This window comes from Panthera pardus, unplaced genomic scaffold (assembly GCF_024362965.1).
Source record: "Panthera pardus isolate Hobbes unplaced genomic scaffold, ASM2436296v1 HiC_scaffold_6, whole genome shotgun sequence".
Classification (NCBI taxonomy): domain Eukaryota; kingdom Metazoa; phylum Chordata; class Mammalia; order Carnivora; family Felidae; genus Panthera; species Panthera pardus.
In genome coordinates, this window is record NW_026526991.1 from 31,535,285 (window position 1) to 31,556,281 (window position 20,997).

A 20,997-nucleotide genomic window follows, 5' to 3' on the forward strand; every position below is an offset into this window, starting at 1 on the left:
GACTCCCAATGGACTGAGCCACCTAGGTGCCCTTCTGTCAGTATCTTTGTAAACACATATCTCCCTCTCTTTCTCTTTGCTGCGTCAGTTAAGAGTTGACTGCAGATAAGATGATACTTCACACTGAAATATTTCAGCATGTCTCTCCTAAAAAGTGTATTCCCCAAAATAACCACTATATAATTACCATATGCAGGAAATTTAATATTTATTCAATACTCTACTATCTAGTCTATAAACATATTTTTTTCTATTGGCCTAATAATGCCCTTCACAGTCCTCCACCCAATATCCAAGGTTCCATCAAGGTTCACATACTGATTTGGTTATTTATTATAGACTTAAATGTATTATAATTGCAAACCACTGATATTTTATTTTTTCCTTGAATAAGAGGCAAAAGCAGAAAAGTGAAAGGTCATAAGAGGGCTGGGGTTTGGACAACGGATGAAAAAAATCTATGATAATGGTTATAATATTTGTTTTGGGAAACAAAAAGAGTCATAACTGAAATCATCTATATAAGGAGAAGGAACACTCCATAATTTTTTTTGTTATTTCATGCACTGAGCATTGTGCTGATGACTTTATATACAATGTACTTAATTTTTACATCAACATATGAAACGGAAGAATTGAATTTAAGAGATGGTAAATGATTTGTTCATATTGTACTAGAAATTGGTGGACGAAGAATATAAACTTGGGCCAGTCTGATTTCAGATTGCTTCTTTTTAACCATTATGTTGTACTGCCTTATATTTCTAAGTAATTTAATGCTCAACAGAACACAGAATATTCTAGACCTGACATAGAAGAACTGCAAAATGCTAAAGATTTTGGACAGAAAATTACTGTTTATTAGATTTTGGCAGGAGTGGGGGTGGATAATCTGTATACAAAACTTTGGTTAGAGTTTTGGTTTTAGTTTGATTATTGAAGCTTTTAAACTTAACCTGTTTTACTTTTCCCAATCCTTAGATTTCACAAATTTTGGATTATTGTTCATGTCTTGGATCAACGTGAAATCCTTAACAGTTAATCATTCTCTACTTCATTAGAGAGGATTTCAAATTTAAATTGATCGGCTGAAAGCCTGGTTTTATATTGAATCACTGCTGAATTTTATTATTATTAATCTTCTTTTTTTTTTTTTTTTTTTTTTTTTTTTTTTTTTTGCTATTTTAGTTGGCTCTTCGAAATGAGGAGGCAGAGAATGAAAACAGCAAATTAAGAAGAGAGGTTGGTAAAAAATTTTAGTAGTTGTGGCAGTTCAACAAAGATACTTGTTAAAAAAGTTTTCGTAAATTTATACTCTAACTAGAACTGGATTCTTCTAATAATGTTTTCAAGCTGGCTGATTTTATGATATGAATTTGTCTCAGGGAAATAGAAAATGAGAGTTGAAGCCATCAAGTACTGTATTCATCTCTTACTTTACGTGGGTAAATTTTGCTTTGTTTTATAAGCCATTCTTTGTTTGCTAACTGACTGTACAACTGGATTTCTGTCTTATCGCTCTTCTTTTACCTACTGTTCTTTTAAATGTTTTGTTTTTTCATGAAATCTTAAAAGTTCTTTATTATTTGGCTCAAAAGAGCCAAATAATATTTGTGCATTGTTTACCCTTATAGGAGTTCTTATCTTTTTAACATAATCAAAATATTCTTTGTTTTGTTTGATTATGAGTATTCTTGCTTTCTTTGATCATCCAAAATAATATCTCATTCTCCTATAATTTCTCATTTTGGTTTTAATTTCTAATGCTTGTTTTTTAATTATATATTTCCTTTCTTGTTTCTAATTACATTTTTCCTGTTCTTTTCTGGAGAACAAACGTCTAAAGAAAAAGGTGAGACTTTAAGGGTGGTGATACCTTGGGAATTTCAAGATCTGTTTTGAGATCCCTATTTAGAGGATGAAATTTTTGTTCTCTGGATAGTTTCTTAATAGAAAATACTGTATTTGGTCTTCTTCCAGAATGAGCAACTTCGTCAGGATATTGTTGACTATCAGAAACAAATAGATTCTCAAAAAGAAACACTTTTGTCAAGAAGAGGAGAAGACAGTGACTACCGATCACAGTTGTCTAAAAAAAACTATGAACTTGTCCAATATCTGGATGAAATTCAGGTAAAATAGAAGTCATTTCAAGGCAATGATTCTTGTAAAATTTTAATCTTGTTATAATGTAAATCTAGTGTTTGGTCCTACATTTAAATCCTTTAGTAGAAATCTTCAACTATGCATTTGTAAACGTGAAATAAATTACATCTTTGAAGTTACAAATGTTGCAAATTCATTCATTTTATATGCCTATTTTGGGCATTGCTTAAAAAGAACTAAACTTTTTTAGGTGGAATTTGCTTTATATTTAATTTAATTGGTCAAAAACAATTGGTATTACAGACCTAGTAGAAAGAATTCTCTGGATCTAGTAGATCAAGTGGAAAGAATTCTCTGCTCTCCAGCAGATAGTTAAGACTCTGTTTAACTTTAATTTAGTTTAAATTTCAGTTTCTTAACTATTACGTTTTTAACTTTATTAGACTTTAACAGAAGCTAATGAAAAAATTGAAGTTCAGAATCAAGAAATGAGAAAAAATCTAGAAGAGTCTGTACAGGAGATGGAAAAGATGACTGATGAGTATAACAGGATGAAAGCTATTGTACATCAGACAGATAATATAATGGACCAATTAAAAAAGGAAAATGATCATTATCGGCTTCAAGTAAGAATTGCTGTTAGATTAACTCATTTGTGCAGACTTCATGTTGTATCATTACTATTTGTGTGAAGCTGAAAAGTACTTTAACTTTCTAGGATGTGTATTTTTGTCTTATGCTGTAATGTATTCTCTTATACTGTAATATGTTGCCATGCTGATCTATTTGTCCATATGTGTTTCTCTAATGGGACACAAGGTATCCTTTATGTATACCTCATTATTCTTGCCATTTAGGATATATAGTTGATACCTGAATGAATGTGTAGACAGCAATCCGGGAAGCTAATAAATGTGGGGATTTTCTGCTAAAGATTCTTAGAAGCCCTGTGGGCCATGAAGTTAAATTTTACACCTTAAAATAAATATAAATATCCTAGAAAAGCAATACATTGCTCATTTTTTACATGGATTAAACTAGTGTAAAACATAGAATAATGCTGAAACATATAGTTCTCTAGTAATGACAAATAATTATACCTTTGTAATGAGACAGAAACCATTAAATATTGCCTCTAACTACAGAACTGCTCCAATAATGAATGTGCATTGGTAATGTATATGTGTATACACGTATGAGGATGTATAATGTATATATGTAATGTATGTATAAATATGCATATATAACGAATATGTATATATTGTGCTATTTTGCAACAATTCTTGAAATAATTGTTGCCTTTTAGGTGCAGGAGCTTACAGACCTTCTGAAAGCAAAAAATGAAGAAGATGATCCAGTCATGGCTGCTGTCAATGCAAAAGTAGAAGAATGGAAGGTGTTTTTTTCAGTTGACATAATGGGTTTTGCATTTGTATTTTTGATTTCAATTTCTTAGTTTTCTTTAAAGGCCTTTGGTAGTTAATGACATTTTTATTAGGCAATATTTAAAGTACATCAAATGTCCTAGTTACAGGAGCACTAAGTGCTCTCTCTTGTGGAATCCTCTAGCTTATTTGTTAGTAAATTAGTTCTTCCACATCAGCGAGTTAAACTTTAAGCTGAACTTTTTGATAGAAGTCTAAGTCTAAATCATAACATATTTGTCCTCTAAAATAGATAATTCTAAGTAAAATTAAAAAATTTTCAACATAACTCATAGTTACTCTGCATATGTATTATAGTTCCAGGTTTAATTTTAGTTTTTTTAATTCTCACATCAAATCAAACTATTGATTTTCAGTGGAAATGGGAGAAAGGAAAGGGATCTTTTAGAATCATCTGAGTTTTTTTCCAAAGAACACCTTTCAGGCTCCTCCCCAATCTCCAACCCCAACCAGATCCCCTGGCCTTACCATATCAGAAGCTAAGGGTTATGATGACTATATATTTTGAAAAAAGTCTGAAGCTATTCTGAATGAGTAATTCTAATTTTAAAAGCTGTCATTTCCATAGTTATTGTTTTTTAACAGTTCATATAAATCTTGTTGGCTATTTGGAATTGGTTATCTGGGAAGCTCAGATAACCTATATTTTAAACGCAAGCAGTAGGAGTGGAAATGAGGCCCAAAGAGTCAATTGGAGATTAGTAAACTTTCTGTAAAAGTCCAGAGAATAAATATTTTAGACCATCTGGTCTCTGGTATAACTAAACTCTGCTATTATAACATGAAACCAGCCACAGACAATAGATAGATAGATGAATGAGCAAGGTTGTTTCCTAATAAATCTTTATAAAAACAGGCAGCAGGCCAAATTTGGCCTTTGATTCTGTTTTTTCATTCCTGGATAAAAAGTTTTTACATTATTTTAATTTGGGAGGGAGAGATGGTAGTATAGTATTCTACTGCAGTTTACTTTGTTTTCACTTAATGCCTTTTAAGAATGATAAATAGAGTACTGGTTTATTCTTTTTAATTGCTTTGTAATTTTTCTTTATAGATAAGTTATTTATTTAATTGATTCCCTATTGTGTGACACTTAGCAAGATTCTGGTTTTTGATATTAGAAGCAATGTTTCAGGGGTGCAAGGGTGGCTTTGTTGGTTAAATCCAACTGTTGGTTTCAGCTCAGGTCATGATCTCACGGTTTCATGAGTTCCAGCCCCACATCAGGCTCTGCACTGACAGTGAGGAGCCTGCTTGGGATTCTTTCTCTCCTTCTCTCTCTGCCCCTCCCCCATTCATGTTGTGTGTGTGTCTCTCCCTCCCTCAAGATAAATAAATTAAAAAAAAAGAAACAGTGTTATAATTAATTCTTTATGTATTTGTTATTTTGCAAATATGCAGGTTAAATTGCTACAAGTTGTGATACATATCCAAATATATACCTCCAGTTTGACACTTGTCTTTAGGCTTTATGGTATTTTTTGCCATGAAGTATTTCTTTTTATATTATATAGTTTATTTTTTTTTGTGCCTTTTTATCATAATTAGAAAGGGTTCTGAGTATAAAATTGTTTTCTCGTACTTTCTTCTAGTGGCTCCTAATTTCATCTTTTACATTTAAGTCTTTGAAGCATGTATAATTAATTTTGGCATGAAGAATGAGGTATGGATGCAGTAGACCTACTCAGTCATCCAAACATTATATATTGAACATTTTATCTTTCCCCTACTGAAATAGTTTTATTTTTAATATATACGAAACTTCTGTTGAATTTGAATTTATTTTTGGACTCTCTCCTTTATATTGATTGATATGTTTTCTAACCATGTATCTTTTAGTTATTGTTATGTATAAATATTTGTAAAAGCTGTTCATTTTTCAGCTTTTACATGCTTTCCTATGAACTTATTTTTTTTAATATAAATTTTAGAAATAGTTCTTAAAAATCACATTTTAGAGACGTCAGGTTGGTTCAGTTGGTTAAGTGTCCAACTTTTGATTTCGGCCCAGGTCATGATCTCACAGTCCTGAGATCAAGCCCTGTGTTGGGTTCTGGGCTGGGCATGGGACCTGCTTGGGATTCTCTCTCTCCCTCTCCCCCTTCCCTGCCCTCTATCTCTTTCTCTCTCGCTTTAAAAAAAAAAAAAAATAAAGAAAGAAAAGAAAAGAAAAAGAAGAAATCTTATTTTATTGGATATGTGATAAATTTATAAGCTAATTTATAAGTTGATTTTGGTATTTGGTTCTTCTAGCAAAGAACACAAGACATCCTTAATTCAAAATATTTTATGCCTCTTGGTGGCATTTTAAAGTTTTCTCCATAAAGATTAATCGTGCAAAACTTTTTTGTAGTTGTATGAAGGTATTTATAACATGGATAGGTTTTGGAAGCTTTTGATTGTTGAAAGATTGAATTTCTAAAGCAACAAAAATTTTTTAAAATGTTAAAACAGCAACTTAATGTATATTTTTGAATCATTTCTTACTTGAACTTAAGATTATACACACAAAAGGAACAATGATACGCAAATAGTTGCTGATACTTTGTTACTTCAAAGTGAATTTTATTTCCTGTATTTTCTTGAAATATGCTAATGGTATATATTAAGAGTATTTATCATAAGTGAAAAATGATTTGTCAATTTTCCTCTTATGTAACAGATCCTATGTTGTTTATATCTAGTTAATTTTGTCTTCTAAAGATGATGAAATTATTGAATATCAGCAAATGTTACATAACCTGAGAGAGAAATTGAAAAATGCCCAGCTTGATGCTGATAAAAGTAGTGTGATGGCTCTACAACAGGTAAAACCTTTTCACAATTTGGTTTATTAAAGTAGTCAACGTGTCTAACTTAGTGGCTTGCACTATTGGGTATATAATAAAGTCTTTTAAAGTCCAGTCCCAAGAAACAATTAGAATTAAGTTTAGAGTTAGGAATAGAATTATTTTGTGTATTTTTCTGTGTTGATGCAGATAATACCCATATTGTTTTGATTGAGAATTATTTAATAAGAAACTTAAAAACTTTTATAAACTTAAAAATAGCTTCATACTCTGTTAACATTTATCATATCGTATGTTAGTGCTGAAATGTCCTGTATAATGTGAAAAAAGCTAAAAGTGCGGTTGTAATTTGTGCTACATATTTTACTTTTGGGACAGCTGGGTGGCTCGGTTGGTTGAGCATCTGACTCTTGATTTCGGCTCAGGTCGTGATCTCACGGTTCATGGGATCAAGCCCATGTCCGGCTCTGCACTTACTGTGCAGATCCTGCTTGGCACTGTCTCCCTCTCTCTCTGCCCCTCCCCCACTTGTGTTATCTCTCTTTCTCTCTCTGTCTCTTCTCTCTCAAAATAAATAAACATTTTAAAATACATAAAATAAAAAATAAAAAGATTTTTATTTTGGTACAAATATATTCATGTAGCAGTTATACTTTCATCATCTGGGCTCTGTGGTCATAATCCAAAAGAGGGAAATTTGGGTAGTATTTGGAGGATAAGAACAATTGCAAGGGACAGTATTTTGAATGAAGCACTGTAAGGTGAAAGATGGTAATGGATGGGTCATGAGGAATGGTAGCCTGAAAGTCCTATGAAGCCATTAATGTTAGAAAGTTCTGGAACTCCCTTTGCCGGGATGTTAGCCATTATATCCATCTGTGTTAGAGTGACAGCAGTGTACCTAACACTGCGTAGTGCAGTTGAGGGTCTACAAGGTAGTAGAAGACATAATTTTGATCCATAAAAAATATATTCTATAGTCTTGTTGAAAAAAACACAAGACCTACTTTTTTCCTTACTTTTAAAATGTAGGTTAACATTCATGAAGAAATAACATTCATTATTGAAAAATATTTTATAGGGTATACAAGAACGAGATAGTCAAATTAAGATGCTCACTGAGCAAGTGGAACAATATACAAAAGAAATGGAAAAAAATACTTTCATTATTGAAGATTTGAAAAATGAGCTTCAAAGAAACAAAGGTAATTCAATGTTGAATAAGTATATAAAGTTATTTTATGTACCATCCAATTTTACAAGTATTTTTATTATGTCTTGTCATTATATGTATTATTGATTTTTCTTTTTGAATTTTATCATAATTTCAAAAAATTATACAGTATGTTATTACTACTTTACATATATTGCTAGTGTTTAAATTTTTAAGTGATGGAGATATTTTCAGTAATTTTTCCCTGATGAAAATTACATTAACATTTATTACCAGATTAGTTACATGAAGAAATGAAAAATGGTGATATAATTAATTATACTTATTTATCCCCTTTTTTATAATTAACAAAGAATAGAAGAGAATAAAATTGTGATGCATGTAGCAGCATTGTAGATAGTTTTCAGAAGTTCTTTGACTCATCAACATTTGAATTAACCTTACCCAATTTAATGTCTCATCTTATTCTCCCTACCCTGGGTCATACTGCTTTGCCTAATACATCTAAGTAGAAGCACATGCAACATCAATGGTCTTCTGTTGCCACAGCACTACATGCCATAGTTATACCAGGGCACATTAATGCAAACTATTCATGATAAATTCATGACGGATTTAACATAGTTGCTGAAGATAAAAAAATAAAACACAAAGGGAAATAGCTAGGGAGTGTGTATGTGTGTAAGTGAAATAATGGTGGTGGTGGTGGTGGTTGGAGTTGTGGTTGTAATTTTTTTTACATGTTTTTTTTGTTTTTTTGTTTTTGTTTTTTGGTTTTTTTTTTGGGAGAGAGAGTGTGTGAGTGGGGGAGAGGGACAGAGGGAGAGGTCTCAGTGTGAAGAACTACATGGGGCTCGATCTCATGACCCTGGGAGTTGGAGGCTCAACACACTGATCCACCCAGGTGCCCCTGTATGTTGTAATTTAGAAAGTGAGGCAAAAGCCTCATTGAGGAGATACTTGAACAAACACACCAAGTGAGGTAGTAATCCAGGCAGATATCCCTAAACAATGGGAATGAGTGTAAAGGCACTGAAGCAGGAGTGTACCTAGCATGTTGAAGAACAACAAAGAAGCCTTTGTGGCTGGACCAGTGGGCAAGTGGGGTAATAGGTGATGAAATCAGAGGTAACCAGGGACCATGTCATATGGGGACTTACAGTTCACTATAAGGACTTTGGCTTTTATTTTAAGTGAGAAGAAGCACCAAAGAAAGTTTCTGAAGATGGGAATGATATAATTTGATCCATGCTGTATCTGCAATAGACCATAGGGGTGTTAAGGACAGAAGTAGGCAAACCTGTTTAGGGCTGGGTTTCCAGCAGGTTCAGAAATGATCAGGTACTTAGTTAAATAGGACATGTTAAGTTTGAGATGCTTATCAGACATCCGACTGAAAGTATTAAATAGGCACTTGTATTTATAGAAGTCGAGATGGAGGACAACAGTCTCAGGTTCAACATATAAATTTGGGAACCATATGTGTAAAAATGGTAGTTGGAGTCAGGAAGCTGGCTGAAATCATCAAAGGAACAAATGTTAAGAAAAATAACAAAGATTGAGCCCGAGGATGCTTTTACTTAGAGGCTAGGGAGATGAAAGGGAGCAACCGAAGGAGGCTTAGAGATAGGGGAAAATCAGGAATGTGTGGAGTCCTGAAAACCACATGAGGAAAGTCAGCAAGGAAGAGAGTAAGCAACCGTGTTTAGAGCTATATCCAATGCTGCGGATAAGTCATGAGCACTGAAAATTGACTAGTGGATTTAACAGTGGTCATTTTTGGTTTAAGAGAAAGTAGGTAGAGATGAAATAAAACAGTATGGAAACTCTTTTGAAGACTTTGTATGAAGGGAAGGAGAAAAATGGAGTAGTAACTTGCATGAGGAAAAGTGTTTTTTCTTCTTAAAATGGAAGAAACAATCATGCTTCTAGGTTAAAGGAAAGATCCACTAAAGAAAAAAAAATTGATGCATTGATGAAGCAGGACAGAGAGAGAACTTCTGGAGCAATATCCTTGTGAAGGCATTGGGATGGGAGCTAGCGTTCCAGTGGGGGTAGTTGGCCTTAGGATCACAGAGAACTCATCCATAATAACAGGAAGGAAGGTGGAGTGTGTAGATACAGAAGCAGGTAACTGTGTAGATGACCTGATGGTGGGAACAGGTGGATCTGTATTGATTGCTTCTCTTTTCTCAAGCAAGTTAGGATTGGGGAAGATGTGTTAGCAGTTTGAGGAGAGAAGAAAAGAGAAGGTATATAATGGCTATCTGGAAGAGTGAACAGACTAGGGAAATGTAATATGATTGTTGAGCCAACAACAAAGCCCATTTGTTACACTTATTTCTATGTGTGTGTGTATTATGTATTTATCAGAATTATACTTTGACAGTAGTTTAAACTGCTTTAAAAGGGTGATTGATACCATGGGTTTTGCATATTCCAGCCACCAGGAGAAAAAGAGGCAGTTGATCTCTGCTATCAAATAAGAAACAGGTCTTATCTAATGACATTTCAGTCAGTCCACAGTCATATGACCCCTAAAGTCACAGAAGGTGTGTCTACTAATGTATACTGTATACCTGAAGTGAATTTGTAAATTGACCGAGGTTTTCATTGGCCAGCATTAGGTTTAGTTATTAGAAATAGAGATTTGGTAAATGGTAGCAAAATCAAGACAGAAGTTTATTTTTCTCCTTGTGTAATGATGTAGAATTAGGCAGTCCAGGGTATTGCCCTCATCTGTTTCATCCAAGATGGACCTTTCCCCTCCTATCCATATCCCAAACTGCAAGGTAGAGGAGGCAGGGCAGGAGGCATATGACACACACTGAAGGTTAGTCAGGTAAATATGTTGTGGAGAGCCATGTGGAAGAAGGAAGAATAGATACTGGGAGGAGTCAGGCTCTGTTACATTCTCCATCTAGGCTTTTTACTCCAGAGAGGAGGGCTCGTTTCTTATAAACATACGTGATCTCCCACACGAATCCATTACCACCTACTTTTAAGTATGTGCTCCAAATCAGTGGGTGCTCATGGATAAGAATGATTTGTGTTGATCATAGGAATACGATATTTACCTCAAGCAACCTCAAGCAACAGTTTGGTAAGGAAATCTAGGTGGAGATTTTGTAGCTATGAAGTTTAGCTGCAAGTGGCAGAAAAAAATCAAATGTAATAGTGTTTTAAACAGGACAGAAATATATTCTTCCATGATGTAAACAAAGTTGAAGCAACTAGTTTGGGGTTGGTATGATACCTGTTCAAATATTGGGTATCAGGTGCCGTGTTACTTGTTGTTCTGCCTATCTTAACGTGTAGTATCCATTTCATGTTCTGAGTGTTTGAGTTCCAGACTTAATACCATATTCCAGATAGCAGGAAGGAAGAAAGAGGCATTCAGTTGTCTCCTTTAAAAACAGTTCCTAAAATACACATATGGCTTGTTTACTTGTATCCCGTTAGTCACACAACCACATCTAGCTGTTGGGGTATAAGGGGAAATTTAGTCTGTATTTCAAATGGCTGTGTGTCTAACTAAAATTGCAAAGCTCTAAGGCAGTGGACAAAGGTTCAACAGTAGGAACAGATAGCTCATGGTTTTTGCCACAGTGATCATTCTTTGAAAACAGTGTTTTACAGTCTTTTACGATCCATAACCTTTCAGCTAAGATTTTATTGAACTTTTTAACTTGTTTTATCATGAAAATAAAAACAAATTTTATTTTAAAGATATAAAATTATAAATTAATATTAAAGGGATTTTCTTTAGTGACACAACACTTTTCCTGCTTCCCGTATTGGAATCAAGGATTTAAAGGAAGAAGTAGTCAATTCAATTCTATTAATTCATGAATTTTTTTTTCCCCCTGTAGGTGCTTCAACTCTTTCCCAACAGACTCATTATATGAAAATTCAGTCAAAGGTTCAAATGTTAGAAGAGAAAACTAAAGAGGCTGAGAGAACAGCTGAACTGGCTGAGGCTGATGCTAGGGAAAAGGATAAAGAACTAGTTGAGACTCTAAAGCGATTAAAAGATTATGAATCGGTATGTATTTTTATCTTGTCCATCAAGGAGCTTACAATATTCTTGCCACTTACAGTGAGACTGTTCTATGCTGTATACTGTGTTCCTTTAAAAGCCTTCAGAAGTGCTTTGTGTTCAAGGTTCTCTTACTCAAACTTTTGAGTAGCATTTACTTTTCAGCAAGAGAACTGTTTTCTCATCATTTGATCAAAACATTTTGCCCTGATAAGCAACTTTGGTGAGGCAGCAAGTTTAGTTTTCTTGTCTAGATGTGACACCATTGGTTTATTTGATAAAAGTTATTTCAGGGACAGTTTTGCTGCCTACTGTGCCGACACACAGTGCTTACTCTGTACTTTTGGTATTTTTAAATCTAATTATCACTAAAACAGGCATCTAATGGCTTACGTATTCTAATAGTATCACTGATTTATTATTCCTTTCCTACATTTTGTTATGTGTTTTATATGTCATTTTCTGAGTCACTTTGTTATTAGGATGCTATACTGGGAAGTTTCAGCTGTTCCATTTTCCATCATTATTGCTGGATTTGGTTTTTGAAAGAACAATAAAAAGCATTTAATGACACAAATCTTACATATATGTGTACTTCCGCTTAGACTTAATAAGAAAATAAATTCATGAATTTGATAATTTATTCAAATAAACCATGTTATACTTAAATTAGATTGGATATTTTTCAGGGAATATATGGTTTAGAAGATGCTGTTATTGAAATAAAGAATTGTAAAAACCAGATTAAAATAAGAGATCGAGAGATTGAAGTATTGACGAAGGAAATCAATAAACTTGAGTTGAAGATCAATGATTTCCTCGATGAAAATGAGGCACTTAGGGAGCGTGTGGGTGAGTCATCTTTTAAGTCCATAGTTTGATCAACCCTAATTGTCAAGTCATTTTTTTGTTTTCCTTCTTGTTTATTCAGTATTACTTTAAAATAGGTGAGTGTTTTTTTTTTTTTTTTTCTTTTCCCAAATCAATCCTCTAAAAATATTTAATACAAAAGTGGAGCTGCTCTGATTGAAGTGGGGTTGAGGATTAAATGGGGTTGGGATGGTGGGTGGTCAGACCTGGAGCAGGGTTTTATTCATTCTGGATCTCTTCATTAATAATTGCTTGTTTAAAAACTGAAAGTCTACTAAGTTAATACCACACGTTAGAAGTTAACCACCCCCCATCTGTATGACCCATGTTAGTTTGCAAAGTGCTCTTGTTCAGGTAAATTCATGAGGACATTTAGAAGTACTGGTTAAGTACTTTTATATTTATGCTGCTTAATTTTTACTTTGGTCTAGTATTTTAAGGTTACTATTGATTCTAAGAAGTAATTGGTAAATTTGGCTTGGAAGTTTATTGATTTCAGTAAATAGTTCATTAATGAGTATTTTTCATTTGAATGTTAAATTATGACAGTGCAATCTAAATTGCTACTTTGAAATGAAAATAAAAACCGAAATATTGATTTCATTATACTTGGTAAATCCCAGTTAATGCTTTCTTAGAGTTAAAATGATCATCTGCGAAAACTATTCTCTAGAGGAAGGAAAAGTAAATATTTATAAAGATGATTTATTTGTAAAATGTATGTAAGTACGACCCAGAATCATGCCAGTACCCCAGGTTAGCCTTCTGATCAGCTTCAGATCACAGCCAACTTTAAACTAGAGGTCGCTAAAGATGACTGAGCCAATTGGACAGCTGTCACAAACACCAGATTGTCTGTATTTGAAAGCCTCCAAATCTTGGTTTATACTGCTTGAGATGATCTTCATGTCTACTCAGTAATAGAAAGTTAGGCACGCTGGGGACATCAGACTAGTAATGATAATGTAATTTATATTGATATTAATAATGACTACTGTGTGCCAGGCATTGGACTAAGTATGTTATATGGGTTAATTTTTTATACCCTTGACAACAAGCCGAAAAAATAAATACAGTATTATTCCTACAACTTAGTTAATAATTGACAGTGAGAATTGAGTGCAACTCTGTTTTATTCCAAAGCTTTTGTTCTGAATTAACACATTCTAGGACTTTCATAATAACCTAACGTGGAGAAGAAGACTGATCCTGAAATATATTGTCAGGATTTCCATTAATAATTGTGATAAAATATTGACTTGTAAGGTTATAGTTCAAATATCTGGAAATTCTTGCACAAAAAGTACCCCATTCTCTAGTGATACTGGCTAAATAAGTGATAATCATTTGCTTGATGATAATCAATTGCTATATGAAGTTTTTATAGTTCATTTGATTGTTGATAAGGTTTTAATTGTATTGCTTTCTATTTTAGGCCTTGAACCGAAGACAATGATTGATTTAACTGAATTTAGAAATAGCAAAAGCTTAAAGCAACAGCAGTACAGAGCTGAAAACCAGATTCTTTTGAAAGAGGCAAGTGTGATGGTCAGTTAGTTATTTTCTGGTTGAACTAAAAAGAAATACTAATAATTTGTACTTTGTAGATTGAAAGTCTAGAGGAAGAACGACTTGATCTGAAAAAAAAAATTCGCCAAATGGCTCAAGAAAGAGGAAAAAGAGCTGCAACTTCAGGTATATCCAAATCTATATTTGCAGATATATTCCAAATCTTTAAAAGAATCATTGGAAAGTGAATTGTCAGGAGCTGAAATCTTCTGTATTTTAGAAATATTAACATGGGTCTTCTACAAGTTTAATAAATGAAATAATGGCCTGATGAGAAGTATTTGAGTATCATTGGTTTCTATCCTAAATCTGAAACAGGTAAAAACAGAAAAATAAATAAACAAAAATAAGTGAAAAGAAAACTTTAGAATCATCAACTTTTGAAAACTTCACAGTTGGTCTGTTAATTTCTAGGCAATTCCAATACATTGTGATCAATAATGATAGAATTTAGTAATTTCTACATTAATATATGTGGCTGTTAATATTTTTTCCTTTCCTTAAGAGCAATGCAGTGAAAACTTTTTGCAGATTATTCTTTTTAAGTAATGTTTTATTGAATAAAAATTAACTTTTTTATCTTACTTGGTATCAGGAGAATAATTGGTTTAGTTTTCTAATAGCCATTGCATTGCCTTTTTTTCAGACCATAGAGAAGGAATTTTTTTTTAACTTCACCCAAGTCCACAAGTGTCTGAATAACAGAGGGTTTTTTCATTGGTTGGTTTGGTTTGGTTTTGGTTTGTTTCAATTTTTTTAGCATCATGGTCTCTATATCAAAAAATTTCTAAAAGGAAAAACTCCATAATTTATTAACATATTAACTAGCTTACTCATTCATGGTTCTTAGCTATTTTATATGTCATTAAACTATTTTAGTAGTTATTAACAAACACTTTAATATAGAATAGGTAAAGAATGATAGAGAAGCTAAAAGTCATATTAGTTTCTCATATTATTAATATTAAAAGTGAGCTGTGGGGTGCCTGGGTGGCGGAGTTGGTTAAGGGTCTGACTCTTGATCTTGGCTCAGGTCGTGATCACACAGTTCTTGAGATAGAGTCCCACAGTTCTTGAGCTCTGCACTGACAGCTTAGGGACTGCTTAGGATTCTCTCTGCCTCTCTCTCTGCCCCTTCCCCACTGGCACACACTCTCTCACAAAATAAATAAACTTAAAAAGAAGAATTAAAAGAAATAAGCTAGATTAGAAAGTGGTATAGGCTACATGTGGATCAAGGATTTTGGAAATAATTCTTTTGTTTGAGTTAGAACTTGATTTTACTTTTTAAGAATTAAAGGATTGGAATAATGGAGAACTCTTTTATGTTTCTAATTTGTTAATTCTTTTATGTGTAGGATTAACCATTGAGGACCTAAACCTAACTGAAAACTTTTCTCAAGAAAATAGAGTAGGAGAAAGGAAATTTGATTTTGCAAGCCTCAAAAATATAAGTGAAACACAATTAAAGGTAAACAGTATAAAGTGTTGTTATGGCAAAGAGAACGAAGAAAAATGTTATTATCAGTGCTTTCATTTCTGCCTCCCATATTTTATTTTGGACATTGCATCTTTTTGTAGTTGTTAAATAAAAAATAAAATGAAACTTTTTAAAATTTAAATAACCTGTTAATCCAAAGATTAATGAGACCTTATTTACTCTGAATATAGATTATGAGTTCAGATGAAATAGAGCTGCTGCATAGGAGACCTTCATTCAGTATTCCACAGTTATATCAGAATGGGCCAGAAGAGAATGTCACCATAGGATCATTATCAAGAATGTTATCTGAAATTCAACATAGTGTAGAAAGTGAAGTGGATCCTTTGGTCTCTTTAACTAAACATTCTTCATCCGTACAAGTAACAGATAATAATTCACCTCCAGAAATGATTACAATAAAGGAGATTTTTAAAGCACCATGTCTACAATCTTTAAGAAATCTAGAATCATTAGTCATTACCTTTAGTAGGAAGAGCCATGAAGAAATAGATGACTACTTATACTCTTTCTGACAACTCCATGAAGAATGTGTCTAGAAGCCATCAGGTTCTTGAGAAAACTAGTTTCACACAAAACGGTTCATCTTTACAAGCCCTATCAACAGCTTCCGACTTGATGGAGAAGTTATCACTTAGGCAAAAATCTGTGATAGTTTGTGAACAAATTCATGATAATAGGGCTGACATGGAAAAATCACAAGTAGCAACAGCAGAAGATGAACAGGTTCATACCCAGATAAAATATGCTGATACCAGTTTGAAAGAAGGTATAAGAAAGAGTGAAGTACCTTTACAGACAGAGGTTTTGAAAAGTGAACTTGAAGTTAATCTTCCAGATCCTGTGCCTATTACTGCACAATCAAAATCACCTCAGATAGATCCACTTGAAAATCTTATAGAACAGCTACAGAGAGAACTAGTATTTCTTAGATCTCAGGTGAGCTTTCCTCCAAATTACATTCCTGGGATCATTTTTTTATTAATGCCTTTTTAATGGCTTCTCTAACAAAGTTCTATAAAATAATAATTATAATAAGAATTTTTTGTTTGCGTGTAACACTAATTTATACACACACATTCGTTTTTAAAAAATCTAAAAATGCAGTAAATTTGATATGAAATCATTGACTTGCCTAATTTATTATTTCTTTAGAATGAAGTGCTAGCACAGGATTTATTGATCAAGGAAGCACAGAATAGAAATGCAGAAATAGAGCTTGAACGTCATAGAAGCCAGACAGAACAGGTAGTATAAAGACAGACCATTAAAAGAGTAGATTGTGGTACTAAAGACAAAAACTTCCATTATATTTTTCTCCCTTTTGTTGTAGGGGCGGGGATCACCATCTGTTTTACCTTTCAGATTTTATTTTTATTACTGCTGCTAGGTTTCTATAGCTTGTTTCTTGTGTGTTACACCTCAGCTGATCAAATTTTCTTAACTTGGAAACTATAAACTATTGGGATAGTTTGTAAAAAAAAATAAATAAATAAATTTTATTCTTTATGTTCTTTACAGAATGAATTTCTTTCAAGAGAACTAATTGAAAAGGAAAGAGATTTAGAAAGAGGTAGAACAGTAATAACCAAATTTCAGAATAAATGTGAGTTACTATTATCTCTTATTTTTCGGTACTTATTTATCCTATACTGAAAACCATGGATCTAAAAGGATTTTAATACATTCTCTGTTTTCTAGTCTGTTTTTAACCTTTATTGTCTCCATAATACATAGACTTCTGTCTCATTCATCTGTTTGGTTTGCCTTGCTCTATTCGTTGTCAGAGAAAGTTATTAATCTGGATTTTTTGTAATGACAAATAAGTCAGTTTTTTTGTTGTCCAATAAAAGTTAAGTGAGAAAAACAAATTTAAAAGATTTTTAATAAAGTGAAGGCAAAGTATGTTCATGACTTCTTTCTTTCAACTATGAAATATAAATATGTATATATTTATATATATGTGCATGTAATTTAATAAGGTATATCATTTAACTCAACTATTCACACATTGGATTTTAGTTAAAAAAGTTTTTACATTTATTTACATTTGTATTTCCAAATGGGTATTTTTTCTGTATATGAAATATTTGTTATTTGTATAGAATAGCATAAATTGTGAAGAAGGTAGTCACTGAATGAGAAAAATATGTCCTTTTAGTAAAAGAATTAGTTGAAGAAAATAAGCAACTGGAAGAAGGTATGAAAGAAATATTGCAAGCTATTAAAGAAATGCAGAAAGATCCTGATGTTAAAGGGGAAACATCTCTAATTATTCCTAGTCTTGAAAGACTAGTTAACGTAAGTTTTTTCATGTTAGTTTTGTTTTGTTGTTTCGTATTTTTAAGATGTTGTTCCACTGTTCTCCGGTCTTCATGGTTTATGATGAGATATTTATGGTCATTAGAGTCATTATTCTCCTGTTTGTTACATGTGGTTTTTCTCAGGTTGCTTTGAAAATTTCCTCTTTTATTTGGTTTTCACTAGTTTTACTATAATGTGCCTTGGTATGTGGGTAGGTATGTGAGTGTGCACATACATCTATGTATGTATGTGTATGTTTGGGGTTTGCTGAGCTTCTTGAATCTGTTTACTTATGCCATTTGTCACAATTGGAAAGTTTTCCACTTTATTTCTACAATATTTTTTCTGCCCCATTGTCTCTGGGACTCCAGTGACACATTAGACCTTTTGATATTGTCTCATAGGTTTTTGAGGCTTTGTTCATTTTTTCTTCTAATTATGTATCTTCTCCTGATTGGGTGATTGCTACGTATCTTTTTTTAAAAATTTATTTACTTATTTACTTTTAATTTACATCCCAGTTAGTTAGCATATAGTGCAAAAATGATTTCAGGAGTAGATTCCAGTGATTCATTCCCTATGTATAACACCCAGTACTCATTCCAACGGGTGTCTTCTTTAATGCCCCTTACCCATTTAGCCCATCCCCCTCTCCCGCAGCCCCTTCAGCAACCCTCAGTTTGTTCTTTGTATTTAAGAGTCTCTTATATATTTTGTCCCTCTCCCTGTTTTTATATTATTTTTGTCCTCCTTCCCTTATGTTCATCTGTTTTATATCTTTAATTGCACTAGTGAAGTCATACGGTATTTGTTTTTCTCTGACTTATTTCACTTAGCATAATACCCTTTAGTTCCATCTACATTGTTTGCAAATGGCAAGATTCCATTCTTTTTGATTGCTGAGTAATACTCCATTGTGTGTATATGTATGTATGTATATATACGTATATATGTGTGTGCGTATGTATATATGTGTATATATATACATACGTACACACATATATATACACACCACATCTTCTTTATCCATTCATCCATCGATGGACATTTGGGCTCTTTCCATACTTTGGCTATTGTCAGTAGTGCTGCTATAAACATTGGGGTGCATGTGCCCCTTCAAAACAGCACACCTGTATCCCTTGGATATATATCTAGTAGTGCTGGGCTGTAGGGTAGTTCTATTTTTAATTTTTTGAGGAACCTGCATACTGTTGTGCAGAGTGGCTGCACCTGTTTGCATTCCCACCAGCAGTGCAAAGAGATCCTCTTTCTCCGCATCCTCACCAGCGTCTATTATTGCCTGAGTTGTTAATTTTAGCCATTCTGACTGGTGTGAGGTGGTATCTCATTGTGATTTTAATATGTATTTCCCTAATGAGTGATATTGAACATTTTTTCATGTGTCTGTTAGCCATCTGGATGTCTTCTTTGGAAAAGTGTCTCTTTATGTCTTTTGCCCATTTCTTTACTGGGGTGAAGAATTTGTTTTTGGGTGTTGAGTTTGGTAACTAACTCTTTGGATTTTGGATACTAACCTTTTATATGACATGTCATTTGCAAATATCTTCTCCCATTCCGTTGGTTGCTGTTTAGTTTTGCTGATTGTTTCCTTCGCTGTGTAGAAGCTTTTTACCTTGATGAGGCCCAATAGTTCATTTTTGCTTTTGCTTCCCTTGCCTCCAGAGACCTGTTGAGTAAGAAGTTGCTGTGGCCAAGGTCACAGGTCACTGATATTTTCCTCTATCATCTCCATTTTTGTTTCAAACATCAGCCTGAGACTTGTGAGACTTTTTAAACAGAATTTGGAGTTCCCTTTGGCTGGTTATTTTCTTTCTGGAATTCCCATCTCACTTTCCTATGACTTTGGGCTCCATCTCTGGTTTTCTCAGCCAGAAAGATCACAGGTCACTACAACGAAGCCTGCCCACCCCACACCATCCCCTTCCCCCCCACAAAAGGAATATTCACTTTTCATTGGTTCTGTCTTCCAAGTTTTATCTCCAGAACCTTTAAATAGTTGTTTTTTGTATTAACTTGTTAAGCATGGGTCTTTTAGGACCTTATACCACAAACTTAGAAGTATAATAGAATGTAGTAAGAATATTTTAAATATTCCAGTGCTTACACATTGCTACAGGAATGTTAGCTATCAAATAATAAACTATTTATATTTACTATGTAGAGATTGGAGAATTCTACGGTATTAATGAGTGTTACATAAACTTGAATAAAATACACATTTTAAATTCTTAATATTTAAGGGGCGTCTGGGTGTTTCATTTGATTAAGTGTCCAACTCTTAATTTCAGCTTAGGTCATGATCTTTTTAATGTTTATTTACTTATTTTTAGAGAGAATGAAAGTGTTGGAGCAGGGGAGGGGCAGAGAGAGAGGGATTAGGACAGAATTCCTCTGCCAGTGCAGAGTCCATTTCAGACCTTGAATTCACAAACCCCCAGATCGTGACCTGAGCTGAAATCAAGAGTTGGACGCTCAACTGAGTGAGCCACCCAGGCGCCCCTAAGATCAAACTGTTTTCTGAGGGAAGCTCTACTTAGTAACCAAATACAAACAGAACAAATAGCCCAGGAAATCCTAATTTCGTCTATTTCAGTTCGCAGCTTCTGGTCTTCTCAGGACCCCTACTTCCAGAGATTTCATCTGCTTCTATCCTGGGTTGTCATTCTTTTTTCTGATTGGTATGCCCTCTGTGCAATTCACATGACCTTACCTGCTGTAAGAAATCTTCAGAATCAGTGATATGTTAGATATCTCTGCATTATGTACTTTATGTCACTTTCTATAGCCACAGGATATTCTTCAGTGCCTCTAATTACCATCTATTTTGGCCTCATTTTACTAAGAGGCCATGTACAACATGGTGCTATTTGTCAGCAAGACAGTTAACTAGACTACCTTGTCGTCTGTCACAATACCTCCTTGCACCTACTTCTGTCTTCCTAGTATAACTTTTGAATTAGTATTAACTTATTTCTGTAAGGCCTTCTCTGATCTCCTTGGGATAAAGGCTTGCTTTTATAAAACTACTGCCGCAAATTAAACTCTGGATCACCCTCCTGAGCAGGAGATTGCACTTGGTTTTACTCATCTTAACCTTCCTTGTCTTCTGCCTTCCTTTGTGAAGCTTTACTTTGCAATTAGCAGTTTTGTTATGTATAGTTTATTTTTTTATTTTTATT

The 20,997-nt window shown here is 33.5% G+C and overlaps 1 protein-coding gene across 7 annotated transcripts in view; it reads left to right on the top strand.

Annotated features, from left to right (window-relative positions):
* Nucleotides 1-20,997, top strand: part of CEP290 (centrosomal protein 290) — a 91,797-nt gene that overhangs the window by 8,556 nt on the left and 62,244 nt on the right. For 5 of the 7 annotated variants that reach the window (XR_002079106.2, XR_008419658.1, XR_008419660.1 and 2 more), the window contains exons 7-20: nt 1,189-1,242; nt 1,832-1,852; nt 1,981-2,133; nt 2,550-2,732; nt 3,413-3,502; nt 6,236-6,358; nt 7,422-7,545; nt 11,387-11,559; nt 12,243-12,405; nt 13,859-13,959; nt 14,031-14,118; nt 15,351-15,463; nt 17,015-17,099; nt 17,655-17,794. Coding sequence is in view for 1 of the 7 variants with exons in the window: in XM_019446374.2 (XP_019301919.2) it covers nt 1,189-1,242; nt 1,832-1,852; nt 1,981-2,133; nt 2,550-2,732; nt 3,413-3,502; nt 6,236-6,358; nt 7,422-7,545; nt 11,387-11,559; nt 12,243-12,405; nt 13,859-13,959; nt 14,031-14,118; nt 15,351-15,463; nt 17,015-17,099; nt 17,655-17,794 (1,611 nt within the window). In the remaining 6 variants the exon portion in view is untranslated. Of the gene's footprint in view, nt 1-1,188; nt 1,243-1,831; nt 1,853-1,980; nt 2,134-2,549; nt 2,733-3,412; nt 3,503-6,235; nt 6,359-7,421; nt 7,546-11,386; nt 11,560-12,242; nt 12,406-13,858; nt 13,960-14,030; nt 14,119-15,350; nt 15,464-17,014; nt 17,100-17,654; nt 17,795-20,997 lie in introns of those variants that run through there. The other 2 variants (XR_008419659.1, XR_008419662.1) reach the window with 2 other exon arrangements.